At 36.7% G+C, this 26,024-nt stretch overlaps 2 protein-coding genes across 2 annotated transcripts in view; one reads left to right on the top strand and one right to left on the bottom strand.

The window, feature by feature from the left end:
* LOC136834938 (uncharacterized) overlaps positions 1-26,024 on the top strand; it is a 564,478-nt gene that overhangs the window by 21,588 nt on the left and 516,866 nt on the right. The window lies entirely within an intron of this gene.
* Positions 5,494-26,024, bottom strand: part of fend (forked end) — a 50,912-nt gene continuing 30,381 nt past the window's right edge. The window contains exons 3-4 of the mRNA XM_067097782.1: positions 8,264-8,338; positions 5,494-7,706 (exon numbers count right to left, since the gene is read on the bottom strand). Of these exons, the coding sequence (XP_066953883.1) occupies positions 6,480-7,706; positions 8,264-8,338 (1,302 nt within the window). The 3' untranslated portion in view covers positions 5,494-6,479. The remainder of the gene's footprint in view (positions 7,707-8,263; positions 8,339-26,024) is intronic.

Below are 26,024 nucleotides of genomic sequence, written 5' to 3'. Positions count from 1 at the left end.
ACATTAAAACCATTATTAAAATTTTTGGGATGAAATTTCGGATTTTTTTCAGACATCCATAAAAACTTCATTTTGAATTAATGGGCGGATTTTGGAGAATGAATTTCATAAACATCGTGCTAATTTTTTGTTTTTGTTTTAAAAAGCGTTCTTATACATCATATGATAAAGGAATAATTTTCCTTTAATTGAATATTAGATTGAATACCTGTAAAAAAATTGTCATTGTTTTGATTTTTATGTTCTGAAATATATTAAATTATGGCGTAAATTTGCGGGCATGAAATTGGTGATTTTATACCTTCAAATTATTGTCCTTACAAGAAATGTTTTTCAACTAACTGATATTGAAATTGGTATTATTGTAACAAAAATAAAGTTAGTAATCATTGACTTATTTTGTGCATTGCCTTTTAATTTAGGTAAAACTTTTATTGTATCAAGAGACTTTATTAAATTATAAGTCTTTTAGTCTTATATATTGCCACTAGACAGTGGCTGAATATATTTTGGCATGAAAGGACTGATTTTAAATGTAACTTTAAAATTATCATAAAATAGAAAACGTTGTCATTAAGTCTGTTATAATCATTGGCAATTTATTTTAAGTAAACGCTAAAAATGTTTTTGGCCTAAAATGCTCTGTTGTATTGAGTATGTTAAAGTTAAGGTAATGGATAAAAAAATGTTTTTGCTCTAAATACCATTAGAAAATGTGTTGAAAATAAGTAAACAGATAAAAATATTTTTGACTTCATTAATGTGACTTCAAAATTGAAAGTATACTTGCCCTCAGATTCTCTAAAACAATAAAGTTTCCAGTAACCATTGCTCTAGATTTTATAAAATTAAGAGAATAGTTATCAATTCGTCAAGGTTTGAATCCCATAGTCATTCACATTAACATTGGTCTCGATAAAAAAAAAAGTAATTTTGATATCATCAATATAATCGATGGTGCTTTAGGGGCTGTTATTATTATTATTATTATTATTATTATTATTATTATTATTATTATTATTATTATTATTGTTGTTGTTGTTGTTGTTGTTAAAATCATTGCATCCTGCTTGGATGTGTGAACGACATTCAGAATTTAAACTACTTCATGGAAATAATTAGAAAAAAATTAATTTGACCTCGGTCAAAATTTCTCTCCCATCCCCCCCCCCTCCCCTTCCTCCCCCCCCTCCTCCCTCCCCCTCCCCTCCTCCCCCCTCCCCTCCCCCTTCTCCAACCTACCCACCCTTTCCTGTAATTGAGCATTACAGGTTTCATAATGACAAGCGGGCATTTGCTTCGATCATCATTACAAGGCGGTCAATACTGTAGTTAGCAGTATTGCAGAGTCATCGGCATAGGAAGCACGTCGTACCTTTTTTATTTCTCTCTTTTTTTAGCATTATCTTTTTTTTTTTTTTAATTCGTTCTTTTTTCTTTTTTTATTCTTTTATTTTTGCCTTTTATTAAATTTTTTGTAAAATTATTCCCTGTATTGTTTAAGCATTTTATTTATAGTTTGACGTTTTAATTTTCCTTCTTTTATACTTTAATTTTTAATACTTTTTAAATTGCTGTAAATGGGAGGAAAAGTGAGTGTTGGGCATCAACTCTTAGTAATATAGCTGCATCTTGAAAGAGGAAAGATTTTGGAAGCAAACTGTACATTTTTTTTTTTTTTAATATTAATTGGCTTGGCAAAAGAATGTCAGTTACCTCATGGGAGCGGGTGAACTTCGGGGGTGTTTTGAGTCCTTGCGAACCCAGGCATGTGGGTCTCTTCATATTGCCGCTACGCCTTGTCCACTTCGTGAGTTGCAAGGGGCGAGTAGTATGTAAAAATGTCACTTGTTCCAATCCAGCTTTACCTAACTCAAAAACCTTTGGTTCCAGTCCAGTGTAATCTAACTCAAAAACCTTTGATTCCAATCCAGCTTAACCTAATTCAAAAACCTTTGGTTCCAGTCCAGCATTATCTAACTCAAAAACTTTTGATTCCAATCCAGCTTTACCTAACTCAAAAACCTTTGGTTCCAGTCCAGCTTCCAAGTTAACCTAACTCAAAAACCTTTGGTTCCAATTCAGCTTCCACCTTAACCGAACGCAAAAACCTTTGGTTCCAATCCAGCTTCCAGTTTAACCTAACTCAAAAACCTTTGATTCCAATCCAGCTTTACCTAAGTCAAAAACCTTTGCTTCCAATCCAGCTTAGCCTAACTCAAAAACTTTTTATTCCACTCCAGCATAATCTAGCTCAAAAACCTTTGGTTCCAGTCCAGCTTCCAGTTTAACCTAACTCAAAAACCTTTGGTTCCAATTCAGCTTCCAGTTTAACCTAACTCAAAAACTTTGATTCCAATCCAGCTTAACCTAACTCAAAAACTTTTGATTCCAATCCAGCTTAATCTAACTCAAAAACCTTTGATTCCAATCCAGCTTAATCTAACTCAAAAACCTTTGGTTCCAGTCCAGCTTCCAGCTTAACCTAACTCAAAAACTTTTGGTTCCAGTTCAGCTTCCAGCTTAACCTAACTCAAAAATCTTTTGACTCCAATCCAGCTTAACCTAACTCAAAAACCTTTGATTCCAATCCAGCTTAATCAAACTCAAAAACCTTTGATTCCAATTAATCCTAACCTAACTCAAAAACTTTTGATTCCAATCCAGCTTAATGTAACTCAAAACCTTTGTCTATTTTATCCTTTCCAGATTGAAGTACAAGCCTGCTTCCCTTTGAAGTACAATCAACCTATTTCTCATAATTTAAATGTGTAAGGTATTACATGAATTGGGAATTGTGTTAAATGTCTTGATATGATGAGAGATATAACTCTCACAATCTTCTCATTCTTGAGAGGCAGGTACATCTTCTCCATGGTGGTTAGATCCATTCTTTTGATACTGGGAATTTGGATTCTTATTTTCACTTCGAGAGAGAGGCGGATAAGAGAGAGATTTGAGGAAAACTCCTTTGCCGTATTTTCTCTGTCACTCAGTACTCATTGTAGGCCATTTCAACCCCAGCAGACTCCTGATTCATAAGAAATTATTTTTATACTACATATTTGTAAGTACCATTCCCAAGTCCCTAAATATGGTCACTGGAGTTCGTGTCAGCAACGGCTGGCTTTCATGTTTGGTCACCCATCCAAATAGTGCCCAAATACTGACTGGTATGACGAAGGGCAAGAACGACTTGCTTGCCCGTCTTCTAAAAAAAAAAAAAAAAACATACAGAGTCGTAGCTCCACAACAGACATTAATAATAGCACGAAACCCTCCGTTTCATATGTCTTTGTCCCTGGATTTACGACCATATGGCGTCAGACCAGAAAGAGGCTGATCTCGAAAACGCAGCTGCAATTAAGAACAGGAGCCAGAAGCAACATTTTACGAGGTGGTTTAGTAATTAAGTCGAATCTTGTTCGCATTTCCATGCCATCTCTTCCTAGAACTAATTTCATTTTTAGGTTCTCCGGCAACACAGGACCTTTGTTTGGTTTTCAGTTTATTTATTTATTTTTTTTCTCGGTAATTGAGATGGATTTCCCAAAGGAATTATTGTTATTACATAAAAATCAACCCTCCAAAAGAAAGCAGAGACAAACCAATAATAGGTACTAGAAGCAAACTAACTAGTGAACATGCATCAAAGTAAATACCATGGTGCATGGCGCATTGAGGTTTATGAGATAATGCGATTTCAAATAACACAGTTTTGTTTCCCTTTTCATATTAAAAACTTAGTAGGAAATCAAGAATGATATGGGTTAGTTTTGAATATGCCAGATTCTTTGCACCGGTGTGTGATTTGCATTGTTTTAGGCCAAAAATACAACCACAGGAATAGGAAAGGAACACTGTCATAAATCTCTTCAAGTATATACCAAATTATTCTAGACTCAGATATGTTCCTTGTTTTTTTTTTTTTATTTTTCTCTCTTATTTTCTATTTGCCGTTAAATATCTATGAGATATGCGACACTTGTTTATTAATTTGCTTTTGGTGTTTACCTGTTGGTTTGGTTTGAAGTATATATATATATATATATATATATATATATATATATATATATATATATATATATATATATATATATATATATACCACAGGTGAAAAATAATAATATATCGTAGATCATTTTTAGAAATGTTTTAGATAGTAACGTTTTAGTTTCATGTAGATGATTAATAGAAACTCACAGGTCCCCTTTCCGTCTTTTATAGATTTTCGGTAGTTTCAAAATTGATGTTGTAACGATTTATTCTCAAACTTCTCTGAGATAAACATTCACCCGTTGTTTCTAAACCTAGAAGAGAATTCGTTAGCTACTTAACAAGCTCAGTGATATTTACTAAAAGCCTCAGAGCTGCTTTCGATGCCCTCAATTTGCTTCTGAATCTTTTTTAAGATGTTCATCAGTTCCTCTCAAGTTAAGAGAGAGAGTTACCAGTTGCATTCAGCTTTCTCTGAGAATAATTATTAGTTGCTTATAAGTCTTTTACAGAAATTCAGCAGTTGCGTATAACATGTTGTAGGTAAATAAAGGCGATGCCACGAAGGAAAGTGAAACATTGCCTTTATTATTTATATATTTATATAGCAACCCGTTGCTCTCATCTTTCTTTGAGAATGTTATCAGGAAGCCTTTACCGGTTACTGCCAAGTCTTTCTGGATATTCATTAGTTATTTCACCGCCAAATATGATTTACCATCTGCTTAGTATTTTATTTTTTATTATAACTGGTGCTTATAGTCATGAACTGAAATTATTATTATTATTATTATTATTATTATTATTATTATTATTATTATTGTAATAACTTAAGGATTTTTTGAAATGCAACTCTTCCCCCCAATTTTGAAATAAGGAACAGACTACGGTTCCCTCTCCCCTTTCATAATGAAAATCAGTAATTATTTATCAGTAACTGCACTGCGATTTTCTGAAAAAAAAAACTGCCCCTTTTGAAACTAAAACAGAAAAGAGTTCCTCACCACTTCCAGATGGTTTCTGAAAGGTAGTTCGTTTTCGTTTATTGTTTCATAATGAAAAACTACCAGAATTTCCCAGACAACTGTGTGTGTGTGTGTGTGTGTTTTTTAAGTATTCATTACATTTACTGATTAGTTAGAAAGTTAGTCGTGTCCACGTCTCTGCTGATAATGAAAAATCTCATCAGATTGCTGGCAACAACCGCGAGTTTCTGAAAGTTGAGCAGTTTTTATTCATCGTTTTATGGCGAGAACTGTCAGAAGTTCAGTGCCAACAATATATTTTTCAAAGTCAACCGTTTTCGTTTCTTTCATTACAAAAAATTATTGACAGTTCGGTGACAATGTCAGACACCTGAAAATACTAATGGGGTTATTGAGAATGTTAATTATAATTGGTTAATCTTCAGCCAAACACAGAAGAATATGACAAATACAGTGGTAACTCTGTCGTTGTACAGGTTGTAAACAAGGATAAAGGATGATAAAATTAATGTAATGAAATTATTTTTATTTCGTAGAAAATGCTATTTACATATAAATAATTACAATATATACAGAGTTCAGAATTAAAGGAGGAAAGTGTATTAATAACAATCGTTTCAAATACTGACTTAGAATTATCAGATGAATAGTGCTCTCTCTCTCTCTCTCTCTCTCTCTCTCTCTCTCTCTCTCTCTCTCTCTCTCTCTCTCCTCATACACAAACACACACACACTCAAATTTTTATTCCTTTACAAGAAATCTAAAAATAATTCTCAGCTGCAGGCAAACAAAGCCAGCAACAAAGAGCAATGACCGGTATAACAAAGATAAAAAAAAAAAATCTCAAAATTTCCATTTTTATAATTTTTGAAACTTCTCCCGATTCTTTGGTATTCACACAGGCTATAATCAAAGTGGGAAAAAAATCACACACTCGGATATGCTCAAACACAAATATACTCACAATCAGACCACGAACATGTTGGAGAAACAAGGATAAATGCCCAAAATATGAAGCGTGAAATTATCCATGCAAGCTAAGGAGAGGTCAAAGTGCTTACGTCACTGAAAACAATGTTTCTGGTATTTTTATACACAGCTATTTTTTGTACATTCGTGGACCCATCGTTTCTAGCTAGGAACTTTTAATTACATTTGCCATATAAAAATGACTAAAGTGGTATAATATATACACTTCATGATGCGATTACTTATATACATCATTCATCTAAGAAAATACAAAAGGTTTGTTGAAAGGCCATTGTTTTGCCGTATAAAACTTGAGGCGTTATTCAGATTATACAATTCGTTGTTGTTCAAGTGTAAATTTACGACAGTAAATTATGGCATTCAGTGATATCCATTTCTAATGCAGTAATGCAGGGTTTGGCCCGGCCATCGACTGAATTTTTCCCCCAAATTTCACATATTACATAAATATATAATGGAAAGCCTTCATCATTTCGGGGCGGTGTTTCACACACGTCAACAACTTTTCAAATGTTGGAGACTTGAGCAACACGCGGGTTGGGTAAGGCAGGAACCGCACTGTACAAATTCACTTGAGCATGGGAGGGGCGTGCCAAGGTCAGCAAAGACGGAGTGGAGTAGTAGGAGGCGGAGGAGGAGGAGGAGGAGGCGGCGGAGGAGAATCCTACGGGTGGTGTTAGGGTATACACGGGGGCGTGGTACGAGCCGATGGGCGTTGGACGGACAGGGGACGAAGAAAGGGACTTCTCCTCCATCGGGGCTTTGTGGTTCTTCACGACTAACGACTCGTCCAGAGTCAGATCGGAAATGGTTCGGTTCAGGGCCGCCCATTTGCCAGTCGAAGCGCCGTTGGCCGTGTTCTCGTAGTCGGGGGAGGCTCTTCGGCGCCTCCAGACCAGGACGACCACCACCAGCAGGGCCGCCACCACTCCCGCACCCACCCCGAGAATGATCTCCAGCTGGACGGGCGTCGTGAATTGGTGCACGAGAGGAAGTTTGGGGTTGATTTCGTTCTGGCTGGCTTGAGCGGCGAGAGTGATATTGTGGGTGTCGAGCGTGAGCTGCGCAGAGCGGAAGGGTTCTCCTAGAGGTCCGGTCACGAGCTCTACCTGAACGTGATAGATAGTCTCGGGCCAAAGGGTCAGGTCGACCTCGGGGAGGTCAGTGTACAGGTGGCCCTTGAGGCCGCCACTCTCGACCTCCCAGGTGACCAGGTAGTCCACGCCGCGTGGATTTTGAGGCGCCCACCAAACTCGAGCGGCCACAAGCCCCGAATCCTCGACTTCGGTTTCGTAAAGCAATGGCCACATCTCCTCGCTGTTTTCGATGCCGTTGTTTTCCGGCCTCTCGGCGGAGTTCTGGGCGTGTGACACCTCCAGGGAAGGCTTGGCTATGCTCTTCGGGTAAGAAGGAGGGGCGTAAGGAGTAATGATTACCGAAAGGACGCCCGATTCGGCCACAGCCACCAGCTTCATGTCCGATCCGCTGGGTAGATCGTCCAGGAAGGCTCCGAAATCGGCTGTCTGAAGGCGCAGGTTCCACGACTTCCCAGGGGTTTTGGTAAACAAGGCGAAGACGATGTGCTCGCTGGGGGCATCCCTGCCCCAGGTGAGTGTCCATTGGGCAGCCCATCCGCTGAATACGAGAGTCAGACGAGAATTGTGCTGGCTTAGAGGAACGACGCTCTCTGGATGCTGAGAATGGAAGGCACAAGCAGCTTCACAACCTTCGCTCTGCAGAGAAAAGTTATAGAAAATTAAGTAATTATCCTCTCTCTCTCTCTCTCTCTCTCTCTCTCTCTCTCTCTCTCTCTCTCTCTCTCTCTCTCTCTCTCTCTCTCATATAGATACTACATGATGATGTATGATCAATGATAACATGGTCATTAGGATCTCTCTCTCTGTCTCTCATATAGATACTACATAATGTTGTATGAACAATGATAACATGGTCATTATGGATCTCTCTCTCTCTCTCTCTCTCTCATATAGATACTACAAGATGATGTATGAACAAAGATAGCATGGTCATTATAGATCTCTCTCTCTCTCTCTCTCTCTCTCTCTCTCTCTCTCTCTCTCTCTCTCTCTCTCTCTCTCTCTCTCTCTCATATAGATACTACATGATGATGTATGAACAATGGTAACATGGTCATTATGGATCTCTCTCTCTCTCTCTCTCTCTCTCTCTCTCTCTCTCTCTCTCTCTCTCTCTGTTTCACATTCCAGTTTTTCTGGAGCACTTTAGTTTTTCTGAAGGTCACTTCAACCAAAGGGAAATTAGTACTTACGCATATATCTTTCTGGTTGCAGGTGATGCTCCAAATAGGGTAGTTGCTTGCAAGCATTTCGCAATTGTCCCAGCACTGAAAAAGATGACAGAAGATTAGTGAACAGGAAGTGCTTTTTTTGTTTGTTTTATGCGGAGGGAAGGCATTATTATATGAATTTTTTTTTGTCTTATAAGTGAAAATTATTTTCTTCACACATATTACAAAAAATTATATTTACCAATATTCGGTGTCGATAAAAGTAGTCGCTGATTATGTGAAAAAATTAAAATGCTCAAATGAATAATAATAATAATATAATAATAATAATATAATATAATATAATAATAATAATATACCAGTAGCAAACCTTGTCAGGAACAATATAAAAAAGAAAAACTAACAGAGAAAGAAGACATTTCATTTTAGAATGGAAAGTTGAAAAAATCAAATGCTCCAGATATAATCATGACGTAATGACGATGATGATGATGATGTAGTTTTGGTATAAACTGAAATAATGTATAAATTAAATTGTTTTCGGTCGTGAGGTTTTAGGTAGAATCATATTATAGTGAAGAAATATATAAAAAATAATGATAAATCCATTTGAGCACCCGTTGAGCGACGACGAACCGTCATCGATTGAAGGACACGATCGGAAATGCCCCGTCAGTTATTGACCGTTGGGGCAAATGAGAGAGAGAGAGAGAGAGAGAGAGAGAGAGAGAGAGAGAGAGAGAGAGAGGTCATAACGCTGGTGGTGTAGGTTTTCGTAATGGGCAAGAGTACCCGCGAGCGAACTAAATGACAGAGGATCCTTGGCCAAATGATACGTTTAGTGCCTGTGTGTGTGTGTCTCTCTCTCTCTGTATCCACCTTCTCGTCCCAAAAAGTCCTACCCTATACTTCGTCATTCTCCTACGTACCACAGATAAATTAAATATTTCGTGTGTGTGCACCACGGTTTTTTTTATTGTGCTGACTGAAATCCAATGCTCTCCCTGTGTGTGTGTGTGTGTATCTATTCAGTTTCATCTTGTTTTATGATAAGAGAAGTCTTTCTATACCAGTTAATTTTCCGTTTGTTTCATTAGTTTACAGAGGTGTGTGTGCGTGTGTGTGTATCTATTCGGTTTCATGTTGGTTTATCATAAGTCTTTCTAAAACAGTTCATTTTCCTTTTGTTTTATTAGCTTGTCTAGTTTTTTTCTGTCTGTCTGTCTCTCTCTGTATGTGTGTGTGTGTATCTACCTATTCAGTTTCACCTTGTCTTTATCATAAGTGTTTCTAAACCAGTTCACTTTCCTTTTGTTCTATTAACTGACAGAGCTCTCTCTCTCTCTCTCTCTCTCTCTCTCTCTCTCTCTCTCTCTCTCTCTCTCTCTCTCTCTCTGTGTGTGCGTGTGTGTGTATGTGTATCTACCTATTCAATTTCACCTTGTCTTTATTATAAGTGTTTCTAAACCAATTTACTTGCCTTTTGTTCTGTTACCTGACAGTCTCTCTCTCTCTCTCTCTCTCTCTCTCTCTCTCTCTCTCTCTCTCTCTCTCTCTCTCTCTCTCAGACCTTGAAAAGGAAATCCCTCCTCCAGGAGGCGTAGAACCGATCCCTGTCTGTTTCTCACTCCCTATCAGTTCAGCATTACATTGTTTAGTTAACAGCGTTCAACCCATCTGAATCAAAAGCCTACCACCAATCCGTCCGGGATCTTAAACCTTCTGAATAATAATTCCCGTCCCGTGTATTTCCTGCCCAACTTGGGACCACAAATTGGGCAAAGGGGCCCCTCGAAAACACGAAGATCCGAATCGCAGAGGGAAAATTAGCCGCTCGGAAGGGGTTTGGTTGGTCCTGTCTCGAGATTTCACACTACCATCTGGGACACAAAATTATATGTATTACTCTCGGCTTATCACTGTCTTCGGCGAGGACCCCGTCCCTATTTTACCTGGCCCAAGTTGAGAGAGTCGTAAGAAGGGTTCACTCTCGTGTGTGTAGTTTTTAAGGCCAGATTGGATATTTGACCTTTTGTGTGTGTTTTTTTTTTTATGAAGTTGACGTTTGCACAGTTGAGTTACATTGCATGATGGTAGCAAGAGAAAAAGTTTAAAGTGAAACATAGTCACTTCCATCTCGTAGAATGAGATTGTAGATTTTATTTAATTTTTAAGTTATTTTTGGTTATTTTCTCTTTTTTTATTCACTACGGAGTTTGAACGATTTTGCGCCATAATTTTGGTCCTTGAATAACTACTGTACACAAACATAAATGCCACTATAACTGTAAAAATAAAAATAAAAAAAGAAATAATAACAGTTTCTCAAAACTCATTTACATTCCAAGTCCCCTTGGTTACATTTTTAAGTAAAAAAGTGCAAAAAAGATAAATCACTGTTTGTAAAATTTAGGTTTGCTTATCCGCAGAGCTAAAATAGATTATATAAGCCTTAGCTGCTTTTCGTGTGTGTGTGTATGTGTTTGTGCGTGTATGTGTATTGCACAAACTTAATGATATAGCACCACCAAGAGAAAATGAAAAAGACCATGACTTCCAGCTTGCAAAATTGTAGTTCTTTGAAATCCGTAACGTTGACGTAGAGTAGATTTCATGTCCCGGGTGGTCATTTTTTTTTCTTTGCCATTCATTTTGCGTTTGGAAAATTGCTTGCAAACTTACATGGCATAATGGAAGCAAAGAATGGAAATGAGCAGGCAGTCGGTATCGGCTTACAAAATTGAGGTTTATTGAAATTCGTGAAATTGTTTTTTTTTTTTTTTTTTTATCAAATCACGCGATGCCTTGAAATGGAACAACCAGTCGAAAGCTACCTGAGCCCTGTAAATCATTTCGTATCTTTTATTATGAATCTTGTATGTTTGCTCATCTTTGTAGTGCACTGGCCTCAGGTTACATTTAACGGAAGATGCAAAATCCTAGATATTTGCACGATGCAGTTTTTATCTATATGTAGTACAGTTTGGGTACGAATGTTTCACTGCTTAAATTACTCGCAGTGTTATTTGTGTTTTTGTATGTTGTACGACTTTCCAGTCTCACATTTCTGGTGGTATATTTCTTGCAGATATCGAAGATGTAAAGGATAATTTGCAGGAGATGCAGCTATTGTGGATGTGTATTGTAAAACTTTACTTGCTGTACATGTCGTTTTGATTATAGTGATTTTCTCAACAGAAAAAATATATATTGGAGAAAGAAATCGAACTCAGCAATACCTTTTTTTTTATTCCGGCTTTACAAAACCACTGCCATGATACCTTAAGCGCAAGGTGTGTAGATATGCACTCTATAATAGATGTTGATAATTCTTCTTTCATGTTGTAAGTGATTGCAAGCGAAATGCCATAAAAAAACTCAATGCCTTTAGTCGGTATGGTGGCATTTTTTGGGTACGATTTTTTTGTTTGTTTAATTTGGGGGAAGATCTCTGTTGACGTCACTTGCTAGTTAATTTGACACTTCATTAAAACCACCTTTATTAGATAATACGCAGCATGATTAAGTTAAGATTTCTTATCCTAACTTATCCTAACTTCCCTCCAAATATAAAGATTTTGTAGCTGAGTATTGCTTCTAAATTACTTATGTTCCAGGCTGCTCTATGAGCAAGAGACCGTACTGGTATAACACCAGCTCAATCAAAACAACATTATTCATTACTTAACACCTCACACCTTCCCCAACCAACCCCCATAAAAGAAAACGATACACAAATATTTTGGGAGAAGAAAACTCGACTAGTATAGCAATTATTGGTTTGCATTTTGTAATGCCTAGGTGTTAATTTCGATTAAGATACCAAAGCTATTATATGATACTATGTATGTATGTATATATGTATGTATATATATATATATATATATATATATATATATATATATATATATAGTAAACAAATAAATACATAAATACATTACGTATTTTCAGTAACAGTTTTGCAATTCACATTCTTGCTTAAATAACTTAAGTTTCCCAAAGACCCTACGTGTTCTATTTGGTCTCCCTTTTGTTTGTATCCTGTTTTCATTTGGGTAGACGTCTCATGAATTTCGTGAGAGCCACATCCAGTGAAATCCGAACCCAGGAGTATAATAGAGATTTGGAGGATAGAATTTTATTTGGACCATGTGAACTTGATCATCCTACAGTGTACGTTCTCGTTATTATTATTATTATTATTATTATTATTATTATTATTATTATTATTATTTATTATTATTATTATTATTATTATTTGAAGGGAGTAGACCCTCTTTAAGCATGTTCTGTTAAAAAGAATAACAGCCTCAACGGAATTGATTTTATACAAGATCTTTTCAATTCCTCTGACTATTCCCCTTTGTTCAGGGATGATATCTGCTAAGAGCTGGACGGTGTGCATAATCTGGATAAGGGGAAAGGCAATAGTGCTGAATATAGTGACTATTCAGAACTATTGCCTTTCCCCTTATCCAGATTATGTACATCGTCCAGCTCTTAGCAGATATCAGCCTTGAAGAAAAGGGAATAGTAGGAAGAGCTGAAAAGATTTTGTTTAATATCAATTCCACTGATGCCGCAACAGAACATTCATTATTATTATTATTATTATTATTATTATTATTATTATTATTATTATTATTATTATTTCACTTTTTAAGGAGTGTACTCTTACAAGCAGTTGTAGTACATTCTACCTAACTACTTCTGTAGGGTGTGGACACATTTCTTACGTTCTTTCTTGTTGGGAACATTGCTGGAAATGCAAGCACAAAATTTGAAAGTTTAGGTTTCTGCATTTTCCAAGTGGCATAAACATTAATTATTATTATTATTATTATTATTATTATTATTATTATTATTATTATTATTATTATTATTATTATTATTATTATTAATAGATTTACAATTTCGTGAAAAACAATTTGAGTAATAAAAATCAACAATTATATGGCAAGTATATTACTAAGTAAAATAAACCAAAGACTTTCGAACACTTTAACGGTGTTCCTCTTTGGTTTATTTTACATAGTAATATATTTACTCTATAATTGTGGATTTTTATTACTCACATTATTATTATTATTATTATTATTATTATTATTATTATTATTATTATTATATATATAAAAGGAAAGTAAAGTAGGCGAGGAGCATATTGAAAAGCAGGGGAAAACAACAAATAGAAAAAAATCACTAGATATAAACGCGATGCTCCCCGGAAAGACAATTACATTTCCCACACCAGAAATAAATTACTCATGATAGCTTGTATTGGCCGAAGAGCTGACCAACTCTCCCCCTCCCTCCCTCTGGATGCTCATTTGTTTTGCGGCCAAGAATTTATGGGAGCGAGAGAGGCATGTTGCATATTGCTGTGTCTGCTGCTGCCGCCGCCGCCACAGCCGTAGCCTTGGCTGTGCCTTGGCAATAGTCACTGGTCGTGGTTTATTGGCGGTCTCCGGGAACCAGTTTTATAAAGTTCACGACTTATATATTAACTCTTCATCAGGCAGTCCCTCCGACTGCATAAATACGTCAGGAGGACGCTTCGAGAGCAGCGCAGCAACTACCGCCATCCTCAGATTGCCGTTATCTTGCATCGGGCATGTCTCGGGGGCTCTACGGAAAGAGAGGAGAGGAAGAAGAAGGAGGAGGAGGAGGAGCAGGAGGAAAAGAAGGAGAAGGAGAAGGAGCAGGGGAAGAAGTCTTTTAGGCGCGCGTGAGAGACCGCCGGCGCATCACCAAACAAAAGACAAACGCTGGAACCGCTCTTTTGTTGGAACCAGGTTGGCCAGAAATAATGTTTATAAATGAACTGCTAAACAATAAAAGCGGCTACGTCGTAAAGCATGCTGAAACAAGGGGGGACTTCGAAAGCCCCTGTACGGGCCATCTATGGTGAAGTTCTCAGGAAAGTTACGAACTGGCTGACAATGGAAGCTCCTGACTTGTATTGACCATTAGGGAATGGAAGCATAAAGGAGGAATGATGGGGTTTAAAAGAGAGAGTACAGTACCTCTCAATACTTCATGCCGATTTAAATACGGCATTCCCTTTTGTGTGTGGTCGAGCCCCTTATGAATTTCGTTTTCGGAAAATAGGCATATTGAAATGGCAGACAGTGAGAGGCGTGCCCGCGGAGGAACTCTCGCTCATTCAACCGTGGTTACAACCTATCCATTAATCACAGTCCCATTTCAGTGTATCTCTGCGTCATTATTTAGTTTTAGCGGAGAATATGGTTCCTCGTTCTTGACTTTTGTAAAGCCGCGAGAAATGTTTTCTAAAAGAAGGGACTGTAAACGTTGGTTGAGTAGGCTTAAAAAGCGTTATTTAATTTAGGATTTTTTGTAACTGACTTGCAGAAGGGATTGACAGAGGGTTAGTGTGTCTTATTTGACCCGGTTTAAAGTCAGAAAATGGCCAAGGGTTTTCATCCAGTCTCTGCTTTTTAATATAAATCCCTCTGTGATTAAATAAGATAAAAAAGCTGGTAGAACAGTAAAAAGAAAGTCATTATGATCTAGATTCCTTTGCCGTAGTGTATGAGATCCAAGATGCAAGAGTTTAGTTAAAAACTGAATTGAAAATTAAAACAGGAAATTTGAAAGTTTGTTGAGCCAACATAGGGCACATTAATACAGTGGAATCTCTTTCCTTGGTGTAAAATGCTAGCTACTAGGCTTCAGAAAGGAAATCATTGGTAACATTTCTTGACCAGTTATTTCCATTGATTTGCAGGCAGTCACGATGCGAGATTTCATTAAGAAAATGACTGAAAACGATTTTGCACTAGAACGTTACCTCACACAAAAAATTTTTAAGTTTCATCTATTGTGTAGACAACATTTTGTTTGGTGGTTTCAAAAATGAAAAAAAATCGTATATCCTGAGACCACTATATATATACATATAGTTGTTTATATGATTTTAATAAAATGGTATATTTGGTGGTTTTAATAAAATGGTATACCCTTGAAGCTATCTATATTCGAATTTCAGTGCTGTGGTATGTTCGTGAGTAATTGACAAAAAAAAAAGTCTTGATATAACGAAGCATTTTTAGTGAAATAAAAACTAAATGAAACATTTATGGACTGTATTACATGCTAGTGTGCTGAGTTCGTTGGGTACGGTGACCACATGTAGCCTACCTTTTGTAGGACTTTTGTAGGACTTCCAAGTTGGTGTTTTTAAGTGCACTGGGCTAGCACTCCGTCCCGTTTGGGCATCCGTAAATCCATACCCTCTTATCTACTGAAGGTGAAAAAGTTCTCGGATATTAGGACCTTTTCCTCCTTTTGCCCCCTTTGTCCTAAAATTTTATGGCCAACAGGTGATGGCAGGTCAAAAGGCAGTTAGGCGAGTAATTACCGGTCACCCGATTGTTAGAGGGGTAATTACGGGTCAACCGGTAGTTAATGTTACCGAGGTCGTAATTTTCCCCCTCGGCTCAGGTACTAGACACCTGGTTATGAGGAAGCCTCTAGGATTGTTAAGTGTTGTTTGTATAGCTAAGTTGTGAGGGGATCTCTTCCTGTTGTGGGCTGGGATGGTTTGGTTGTCTTTGAAAAACCTCACTTCCACGCCTTATAATTCTTTCAGAGTGTGAAGAATACTTGACAATACTTCTGGATGCCATTTGTCCTCTTAACGGTGATAGAGTGAAAGATGACACTAGATAGTTCTTCAGAATTTAGAACTTAGCTCTGTTGTAATTTAATGTTACTTTTGAATATATATTGCTAAATTGACAAAAATTAATTTTATATGCAAGAATCAAATTATGGTTTAAAAAAATAATTTAAAACAATAAAAAGTAAAATCGTGCCGGTGGGGAGAGAATAAAAATGCACCAAGGAAAGAAAATGTCAAGGCAATGACATTTGACACAATATATACTTATATGTTTAGGTAAATGAAGCAGACAGTCTTCTCGGTATAACATTTTTGGGGATGAATGTAGCTAATCCTAGTGTTTTTCTTCCTGGAGGCACACGCTGTTAGGAGAACCTCTTATCGGTAAAAACCAGATGATGACTGATTGTAAATACAATTAACAAGGCCTATGCAGGGACAAAGCATACTTCAGCTAATTGATAATAGAGGAAAGGAGTGTTAAGACTGATGATTGATAAAGGTTTATTCAATATTTTAAAGGGTAAAGGTTTAGGATAAAAAAAAATAGCATACATAAATAACTCTCTCTCTCTCTCTCTCTATATATATATATATATATATATATATATATATATATATATATATATATATATATATATATTATATATATATATATATACACACACATATATATATATATAATGTGTGTATGGATATTACTTATTGACTGAATAAGAAAATACTTGTGAACTCAAGCCTCTAGAATAACTAAAAAAAATATTTACTGTTCAATAAATTGAAAAATTGAAAATGTTTAAAAAGAAACTTTTCAGAGTTGTTCTAGACCATTTATCTTCACGCTCATATTCAGATCATGTCAAGAGGTAAAAGATACTGAACGAGCCATGATGGACCTTCAGAGGAATCCATGAACGGTTTTCTGCATAGAAAGGCGTGAAGTGTGTAGGAGAGTACTAGGTACATGAGTGTGTGTAAAATATAGTTATAACCTAAACAACAGTATTAGCAGTAATAATTAAATCATATTAACAACCACAGTCACATTTGTTATTGTTCTTGTTAACATTGTTACTCTTAATATAGTTATTATTGCAGAACTTCTGTTATGGTTGTAGTTATCGACATAATAATAATAATAATAATAATAATAATAATAATAATAATAATAATAATAATAATAATAATAATAATAATGAACCAATTAGTGGGTATACATTTGAATATACTAATTTGATTTTCTATAATGTATCTCAAACATCAGAACTAGATTTTTTTATATTTAAAACATACCAGTTCCCATTTCCCTCATTGAAGCCCATTATTTTTCAATTTATTTTGGCTGCCACAATAAAAAATTGATTCCTAGCTTATATTTTTAAATATTTAAGGAACATTTCAGTTCCCATTTCCCCTCATTCAATTTAGCTCATTATTTTTTAATTTTTTTAATATTTTTAAATATTTAAGGAATTTACTTTTTCATATTAAGGATACCATGAGATAGATTATTTCTTAAGAATTTACTTTTTTTCATTTTTATATATCTACTGTCGGATTATTGTAAATCATTTAAACTTACGTCATTTTTCCGACAAACCACAGAACGAATAAACGGGATTTGGAGATATGGAGGATGAACATTAAGTATAATTTCTTTTCAGTAACCTGACCCATTTTCTCCATTCTAGGATAAACTGACGAGAGAGAGAGAGAGAGAGAGAGAGAGAGAGAGAGAGAGAGAGAGAGAGAGAGAGAGATGCTTTACATTTCTAAAGAACTTGGGAGACCATGTGTTTGATATTCCCTATTCTTGGATAACCTGACGAGAGAGAGAGAGAGAGAGAGAGAGAGAGAGAGAGAGAGAGAGAGAGAGAGAGAGAGAGAGAGATGCTTTACTTTTTGAGAGAACTTGGGAGACCGTGTGTACTATGTGAAGAAGGGAAATAATAAGCAGTGCTCTTTTCAAGAGCGAATGAGAAAAAGAGAGACATTCAGTATAAACATAGGAGAACTAGAACACCGTGACGATGTAGGAGGGACCGTTTTGTTTAGAGAGAGAGAGAGAGAGAGAGAGAGAGAGAATGTGGGGGGAACAGACGCAATAAATAAAATGGCGGAAAGTAAATTTGGCGGCGGTTGCCATGACGCCAATTCGCAATTTGCAATCTTGCTGTACAAGTCAATCCATTTTTCTTATTTTTCTTTTATTCTTGTTTAATTAAGAATATTAATATCATCCTTATCGGTAAAATTTTCTCTTCAGTTTGCTATGGCAACAAATCAACAAACAGATAAAATTTTCGGGAAATTAAAAGCGTATGGCAAGTTTGTTTACGCATAGACTAGATGTCGCCGATCTGTGCAGAGACTTGGCGCTAAATACACAGTGTCCGTCCGGCGTTGGGAGGAAGCTTGTGACGATGGAGATTTTAGGATGAAGATGTCCCGACCCTTGCACGAAGTGTGTATCTGTATGAAATGATAGCTTGGCTGTGCTCTGTGTTTATTGTTTTACACGTTGCATCTGAACTTTGTAGGTTAACGTGGATTAAAAAGTCATTGCTGTCAAGTTAATGTATATATTAAGAAGAATTAAGTGTAGTTACAAAGGTTTTATATTCTGGAATTGTTTAGTGATTTACTCTGTAATGCCAAGTTACGTACCAATGCATTCTCTCTCTCTCTCTCTCTCTCTCTCTCTCTCTCTCTCTCTCTCTCTCTCTCTCTCTATATATATATATATATATATATATATATATATATATATATATATATATATATATATATATATATATATATATATCTATATATATGTATATATATATATATATATATATATATATATATATATATTTATATATATTTGTGTGTATGTATATATATATATATATATATACACACAATGAGGTAACAAGGTTTGTTTCCTGCACGAGGCAGAACGCTCTGTATTTGAACCAGTTTTACTTCTAATGACCAAAGCATGAAGTATGCACCTGGTAGTTAGTCGCTTATAGTTTTACATATATAATATCAGTGGCATAATTCATTCTCTCATGTAGGTATTCTCATTTATATTCTTGTACCCAGAACTCATATATTCCTCTTACCACGTACTCATTACTAAGGACCAGGGAGACTCGAGCTTTGTGTGTGTGTGTGTGTGTGTGTGTAGCGCGCATTTATTTTCTTTTAATTTTTTTGCTGGAAGGGTTGGGGATGGCGAAGGCAGGTTCAGGGTGTGGGGAGGGCCCCCTTCGTAAATTACCCCGTCCATGGTAGTCACTATCGTAATCTTGAATTTAATACAATCTTCTAACGCTGTTATTTGCGTCCTGTATATTAGAGCGTCCCTATTCATTATGCCTGATTATGCTCAGGCCGTGTGATATACGTCATCAAACAAAGTAAGAGAAATTAGGGCCGGGAACTTTGGTGCTGGGGGGGGAGGGTGATTTGGCAGTTGTAGGGAGTGGCCCAGGTTGTGAAGGGAGGGGGGAGATATAGCTCTCCCCCTCCATCCCCCCCATACCCTTCCTCTCCCTTCATACCAATATCATTTCTCGTACCCTGAGATAATGTGTATCGTGGAACATCATCGCCTCCTGTATTTTTTCGTTCGTTTTTCTCTGATTTTCGCATAGATGTTATTTTGATCTAAATGTCTGATCTGAATATAAATATACATACATATATATATATGTATATATATATACATATATATATATATATATATATATATATATATATATATATATATATATATATATATATATATATATATATATATATATATATACATATACATATATATATATATATATATATATATATATATATATATATATATATATATATATATATATATATACTATATTATATAATCTGCGTGCATATTTATGCTCTATTTTCTCATTTTTATGTATTGCATTAATGTTTTATAGTTTTCTTTTTGGTAAAATTGTAATTTATAAAAGCAAATGTTATAAGTTTTTGGCTGATAATTTTCGTTCTTACGGAAATGTACACCTTTCAGTATTTTCCGCAACATTTTGGAAGACTCGCTGCTCTTTTGATGTAAAAGTATAATTATTTAACATATGTCTTAGCATACACCGTCTGGTCTTGGTCATATATATGCTTGTTTTGAACAGCATTAATAATTTAAATAATAATAAATTATGTTCTCGAATTGTTTTCATTTTTTATTTATTTTTATAACTAATGGGAACGATAACTTTTTCTTTTGGTGCAGGATGTTAAATTTTTATTTTAGAATTTCAACTATATTTTACATTTAGGACATCTCACCGTTTTTTCATTCTTTCTCTGGTTTTGTGATATTGTTTTTATGACGGCCCCAAGAGCAGGAATATTTAATATCCATTTGGATTAATTTTGGTCTTTGATTACTATTGATTACATCCCTTTCATCTGTCAGTTAAAACTAAAGTCATGTAATTCTGTTGAAATCAGTGAAAACCAGTGCCGCTCCTAAATTCATTACATGCCAACTGAACTTGCTCCTACTATATATATTTTTCAAAACCCTGAAAAAATTATATCTTAAATAAAAAAAAAAAGTATCATCCTGTCTTTAAAATTTATCACCTTCTCTTGTTTTGACATAGGAATACCGGCTCATTGATTTTTTAAAATTATACTTTTTTCTTCAAGTTAGAGGCTACATAAGGGATTTGGTTTACGTTGGCCATCTCAACTTTGCCATTATATAAGGAATGAGTAAGTACAATAAGTAACGGCACCTCGAAGTCCCCTAACTACAAAAATTTCGTTGAGTGGTCCTGGTGCAGCCTGTCACTCAAGTGATCCTAATTCTCCTGTATCCCCGTAAGGACAATCCTATACGCTTCTGTTCCCATCCTTGTATCCCTTAAAAGTTCCTCATAGGACGGGTTGGTATCGTTCTCAGCTAGCACTCTGCTGGGCCTGCGTTTGATTCTCCGACCGGCCAGTGAAGAATTAGAGGAATTTATTTCTGGTGATAGAAATTCATTTCTCGTTATAATGTGGTTCGGATTCCACAATAAGCTGTAGGTCCCGTTGCTAGGTACCCAGTTGGTTGTTGGTTCTTAGCCACGTAAAATAAATCTAATCCTTCGGGCCAGCCCTAGGAGAGCAGTTAATCAGCTCAGTGGTCTGGGTAAACTAAGGTGTACTTAACTTTTTTGTATCCCTCAAAACGTATGCATCCTTCCCTAGCCCCACAAACCTTTGTTATTTTTGGGGGGTATCCCCCTAGACCGCCATGCATTTCCTTACGGTTTTCTCTTTTCCTACCTATACCATCCATACAACCCACTCGGTTCCTCTTTGTATCTACCTGAATCCCCCCGGAAGGTATAGCCAAGACGAGGTGACCAGTTTAGAGGCTCTTCAAAAGCTTCTCTGATAGAGGTTCTACTGCAAAAAAGGAGAAAAAAAAATAACAGGCATTCTTCGCTATAAAGGACTGCATTTCACACCACCTTTCCAGTGGCCATCTTTACGTCTCTACTCTCTCTTCACTTTACTGTAGAAGACTGCATTTCACACGTCTTTACAGGGTCAGTCTCTCTCTCTCTCTCTCTCTCTCTCTCTCTCTCTCTCTCTCTCTCTCTCTCTCTCTCTCTCTCTTCTCACACTTTACCATAGAAGACTGACTGCGTTTCACACATCTTTCCAGGAGCCATTTTCTCTCTCTCTCTCTCTCTCTCTCTCTCTCTCTCTCTCTCTCTCTCTCTCTCTCTGTGCCATAGAAGGCTGCATTTCTTACATCTCTCTCTCTCTCTCTCTCTCACACACACACACGCGTTACCATAGATGACTGGCTGCATTTCACACATCTTTCCAGGAGCCATTCTCTCTCTCTCTCTCTCTCTCTCTCTCTCTCTCTCTCTCTCTCTCTCTCTCTCTCTCTCTCTCTCTCTCTCTCTCTCAACATCCATTGTTCGTCCAACTTTCCAGGAAGATTGGAATTTTCGCTGGGTTCACCCGCAAGGTAGCGGACTATTCTTTCACAATTTAAGCGTTGTTTTCTTTACCGCTATTATGTTTTTTTTTTTTTGTGTGTTTTCTTTACCGTTATTATCTTTTTTTCTGTGCATCACCCAACGGAGATTTCTCTTTTATGTGAACTTTCTCTTCTAAGTTGCCTCTGTGTTTGATGTGATGTTTTTGGTCCACTGCCGTCTTGCTTGTGTGTTATGTCTTTGGTAAATTGCTGTGAAACAGTAATGAAAATCTTTCGTATATCAAAAGGGTTGTAATAGCAGTTTGAGTATGTATGATGTTAACGGGCTAGTTTTGTGAAAAAGTTGTGATAACTTTCTTGTAATCAAAACGTAGTGATGGTATTTTTCTATTGCAAAGCTAGTTATATTTAAAAAAGAATTGGTAGGAGTTTTGATGTTAAGTGATGATAGTATTGTTGCGTGGAAAATTTTGATAGCATCGTTTCAGGGAAAAAACGGCGATAATAGTTTGGGTGTTGAATGATATAGTTTATTGTGCAAAAAGTAATGATAGCAGTTTTTTCTTGGAGAAAATTTTATTTTAAATAATAAATTGGTGAAAGTAGTTATTGAAGGTTTGGTGGATGGAAAGTAAGGATAACATCATGTAATACTAAACAATATTGTTGTCTAGTGGCATCAGTGATATGATATTTTCAGGGTATAAGCAGCTAAAACAGTGACTTCAAAAATTCAAAATTTTTGTATATCTTTAAATGTTCAAATGTACAAGTAAAAACTTCCCCTAATGACTGCGTACGAGTCGAGAAATAATGTAAATGTACCTGTTTACAAGTAAGATTTTCTGTGAAAGTAAATATTTCTGTCTTAATGCGGGCTAAAGAAATCTAGATGCCAGTGACCGCCTGGGGTGGATTACCTTGGGACTATAGCAACCTCATTCCAGATATCTGGGATTTGAAAACTTATAGCAGACCTTAGGAGTCTGCTGCGAGTGACAGTGAGCCACAGTGAGGCATGTCAAACCAACAGAATGAATAGGATTAGAAAGCAACGGGAGCACCCATCTTTGCATGATTACATCTCTGTATTTCCAGGTACAGTAAGCATTTTCGAATATACTGTAGGGTTACAGGAGACAAGATATTAACGATCTTATGTGGTAGAAGGCATAAGGAATATTAAATTAGAATTTCCATTACAGATGCAAGCTTATCCGAAAACGTTTTAGTGCATGTAAATTTGATTTGGAAAACTTTGGTGCGCTTTTAGCTTTTACCCTATTCACAGACGTTTTGGCATTTTTATATTTCATCCAGAAACGTTTTCATTTTACCTTGTCGAATGATTTTGCATTCTCTTGTTTTGTAAGGGAACATCTTTACTGTATATAATTCTTTCTTATATTCACAAACTTCTGTCAACAAAACGTTTCTTTTGACATTCTTATCTAAGCAAGAAACTTTGTGTGGCGTTATTTCATATTTTATGCCAAAACCTTTCACTTACAACCACTGCTCATAACATATTCTTCCCAGCCGACATATTTTTTCTTAATTATAAAAAGCTGAGTAAAAATCCGATACCCACATTTCAAAGGAGCCACCATTTCCATCGGGAGTAACTCAAGGCGAAACCTATCGAGCGTTTATAATGGGCATCCTCTCCTGGGTCTTAATCATACCCCCACCTCTAAATCCCCTCTCTCCTGTTGGGTTCCAGATACCCATGATCCCAATTTGGCTCCTGCTGCTGCTTCTGCCACCAAAGAAAGCAAGCCGATGGAGAGAGAGAGAGAGAGAGAGAGAGAGAGAGAGAGAGAGATATTAGCTCATGTTGCTGCTCACCATGAGAGGAATATACGAGAGAGAGAGAGAGAGAGAGAGAGAGAGAGAGAGAGAGAGAGAGAGAGAGAGAGAGAGCTCATGTTGCTGCTATCATGAGATGAATAAATAAGAGAGAGAGAGAGAGAGAGAGAGAGAGAGAGAGAGAGAGAGAGAGAGAGAGAGAGGTTAGCTCATGTTGCTGCTACCATGAGAGGAATAAATATCAGAGAGAGAGAGAGAGAGAGAGAGAGAGAGAGAGAGAGAGAGAGAGAGAGAGAGAGAGACTCCTGTACGTCATCTTTCCACTCACTGGCTTAATCTCATGGACTGCGCCCACCCCCCCTTCCCCACCCAAATCCCACCCCCACCTCTTGAGCATTACCTGGCCTACCGTCTTAAAATCCCCACGTCAGAATTATTTACATTCACCTAAGGTTCAAAAGATGATCATAATGGTATGAATTGATCGTATCTTATTACTCTTAATGTCCTGCGCACGACATTTTGACCTCTCCGGCCTTCGGGTGGAAGGATGCGAATCGGGAGCAGCCGGGCACAAGGAGCTATCTCCCAGAGAGCGAATGATTTCGGGAGGCCTCAAAGCTCTTCCCCAGTTTCCAGCCATTTCTGAGTCCCTGGTGTTTTTCTCTTCCATTCTCAGTCTCCCATTCTTCAGTTTTTTTTTATCGTTGGTTTCTTCCATCTCCTTACGTCACCATATTTCTTTCCCCATATTTTATTCACTGGTGCTACATATTCCACACTTCGCAGTCCCATGTTTTTTTTTTTTTTTTTTTTTCATTTCTCCTCTTTTACATTTTTTTTAATGGAGTCTTTCTTGTTTCTTCTCCCTCCTTCCTCTTTTTTGCTCATCTTTCTTCCCCATTCCTTCCCCAGTTCTCCGGTTCTTATCCAAGATCTGGTACGGCCGAGATTTCCATATGTTTTGCTCTCTCATGTGGATAGCCGGAATCTTCTTGGGATTGTGATAAGTGGATTCTCTCTCTCTCTCTCTCTCTCTCTCTCTCTCTCTCTCTCTCTCTCTCGCTGCATTTCAGAGGTGGAAAAAGTTAACTTGATGCCGTTGAAGTGATATCAAGATAACTCTTAGGTTATTGAAATAAATGATCACATCCAATAAACTTATGTAAATGAAAAATAAAAGCGTCACAATGTACTTTATTTAAAAAAAAGGAAAAAAAGCATTCCTTAAAAAACTGAAAGCTATCACACATTAATTTTTTTTTAAGTAAAACAAAAAGAAAGAGAAGAAGAAAAAACTTTTTAAGGTTGACTGCCTTCATTACATTAGGTGACTCCATCAACCCGGTTATTAGCTGTGCTCGACGCCCGAATCAAGCTTAATGCTCCCCTCCCCTCCCCCCATCCCCCCTCAAACTCCTGCTCCCCTCCCCCTCCCCCGACGTGGTCCTTTCTCCTTCCCCCAATTCTGGCATCCAATTTCAAGAGTATTAGCTTCCATCCCGCTAAATATCGGGCCGCCATCCCAATAAATGACTCCGCGCCAACCTGGTCACTCTCCTTCGCCAAAGGAGGATGAGGATGGAAGGAGCATAGATCCTACGAACAATGGACAAGGCCAGGACGTTATCTGTTCCCTCGTAGCCTTTGTCGAAGTTAACAACGCATGGGTTTGAAAAACCCGGCCCCCTTGGTCGAATTCTATTTGTCCTCTTCGCGCTCAGTTCTCCGGTGCTATTCAGGTGTTCTTTCTTTTTTTTTTTTTTCTTTTAAAGCATTCCTTCCTTGCAATCTTCATAATTTTTTTATTTTGTCTCTCACAGTTCTCAGGTACCTTGCAAATCATTATTGGCATTCGCATTCTTCCCGTGCAGTGTTTATCCAAATTTATTCATCTTCGACTCTCTCTCACTGTTCCGATGCATTGCACATCATCTATTTTGATTCATATTTTCCTTGCAGTCTTTATTCATTTGTATTTGTCGATTCAGAATTTCCTGGAAACTTAATTTTCATTCGGATTTTTATTCTGGAAAGAGCAAAAGAAGAAAGGGAAAGGGCAAAAGAAGAAAGGGAAAGAGCAAGGAAACAAGAAGAAGAAGAAAGAGAAAGAGCAAGATTATCAATACTCCGACATTATAGATATTTCATGACCGAATACTGCTTGTCTTTCATACTCGTAGTTCTCCAGTCTTTTGTTGTTAATTGCAGTTTACTTAGTTCTTTATTTGTTTTTAAATAAGTGGCCTATAACTCTCAAGTTTTTTAATGGCAAGTCTTTTAGTATTAATAGCGCATTCCTCGCACCGCACCCCGAGTATTATTGTATTTTGGACTTTGGTAGTACATGGGCC

This window comes from Macrobrachium rosenbergii, chromosome 54 (genome assembly GCF_040412425.1).
Source record: "Macrobrachium rosenbergii isolate ZJJX-2024 chromosome 54, ASM4041242v1, whole genome shotgun sequence".
Taxonomy (NCBI): domain Eukaryota; kingdom Metazoa; phylum Arthropoda; class Malacostraca; order Decapoda; family Palaemonidae; genus Macrobrachium; species Macrobrachium rosenbergii.
The sequence above is the reverse complement of the archived record's forward strand: the minus strand, read 5'-3'. Positions and strand labels throughout refer to the sequence as shown.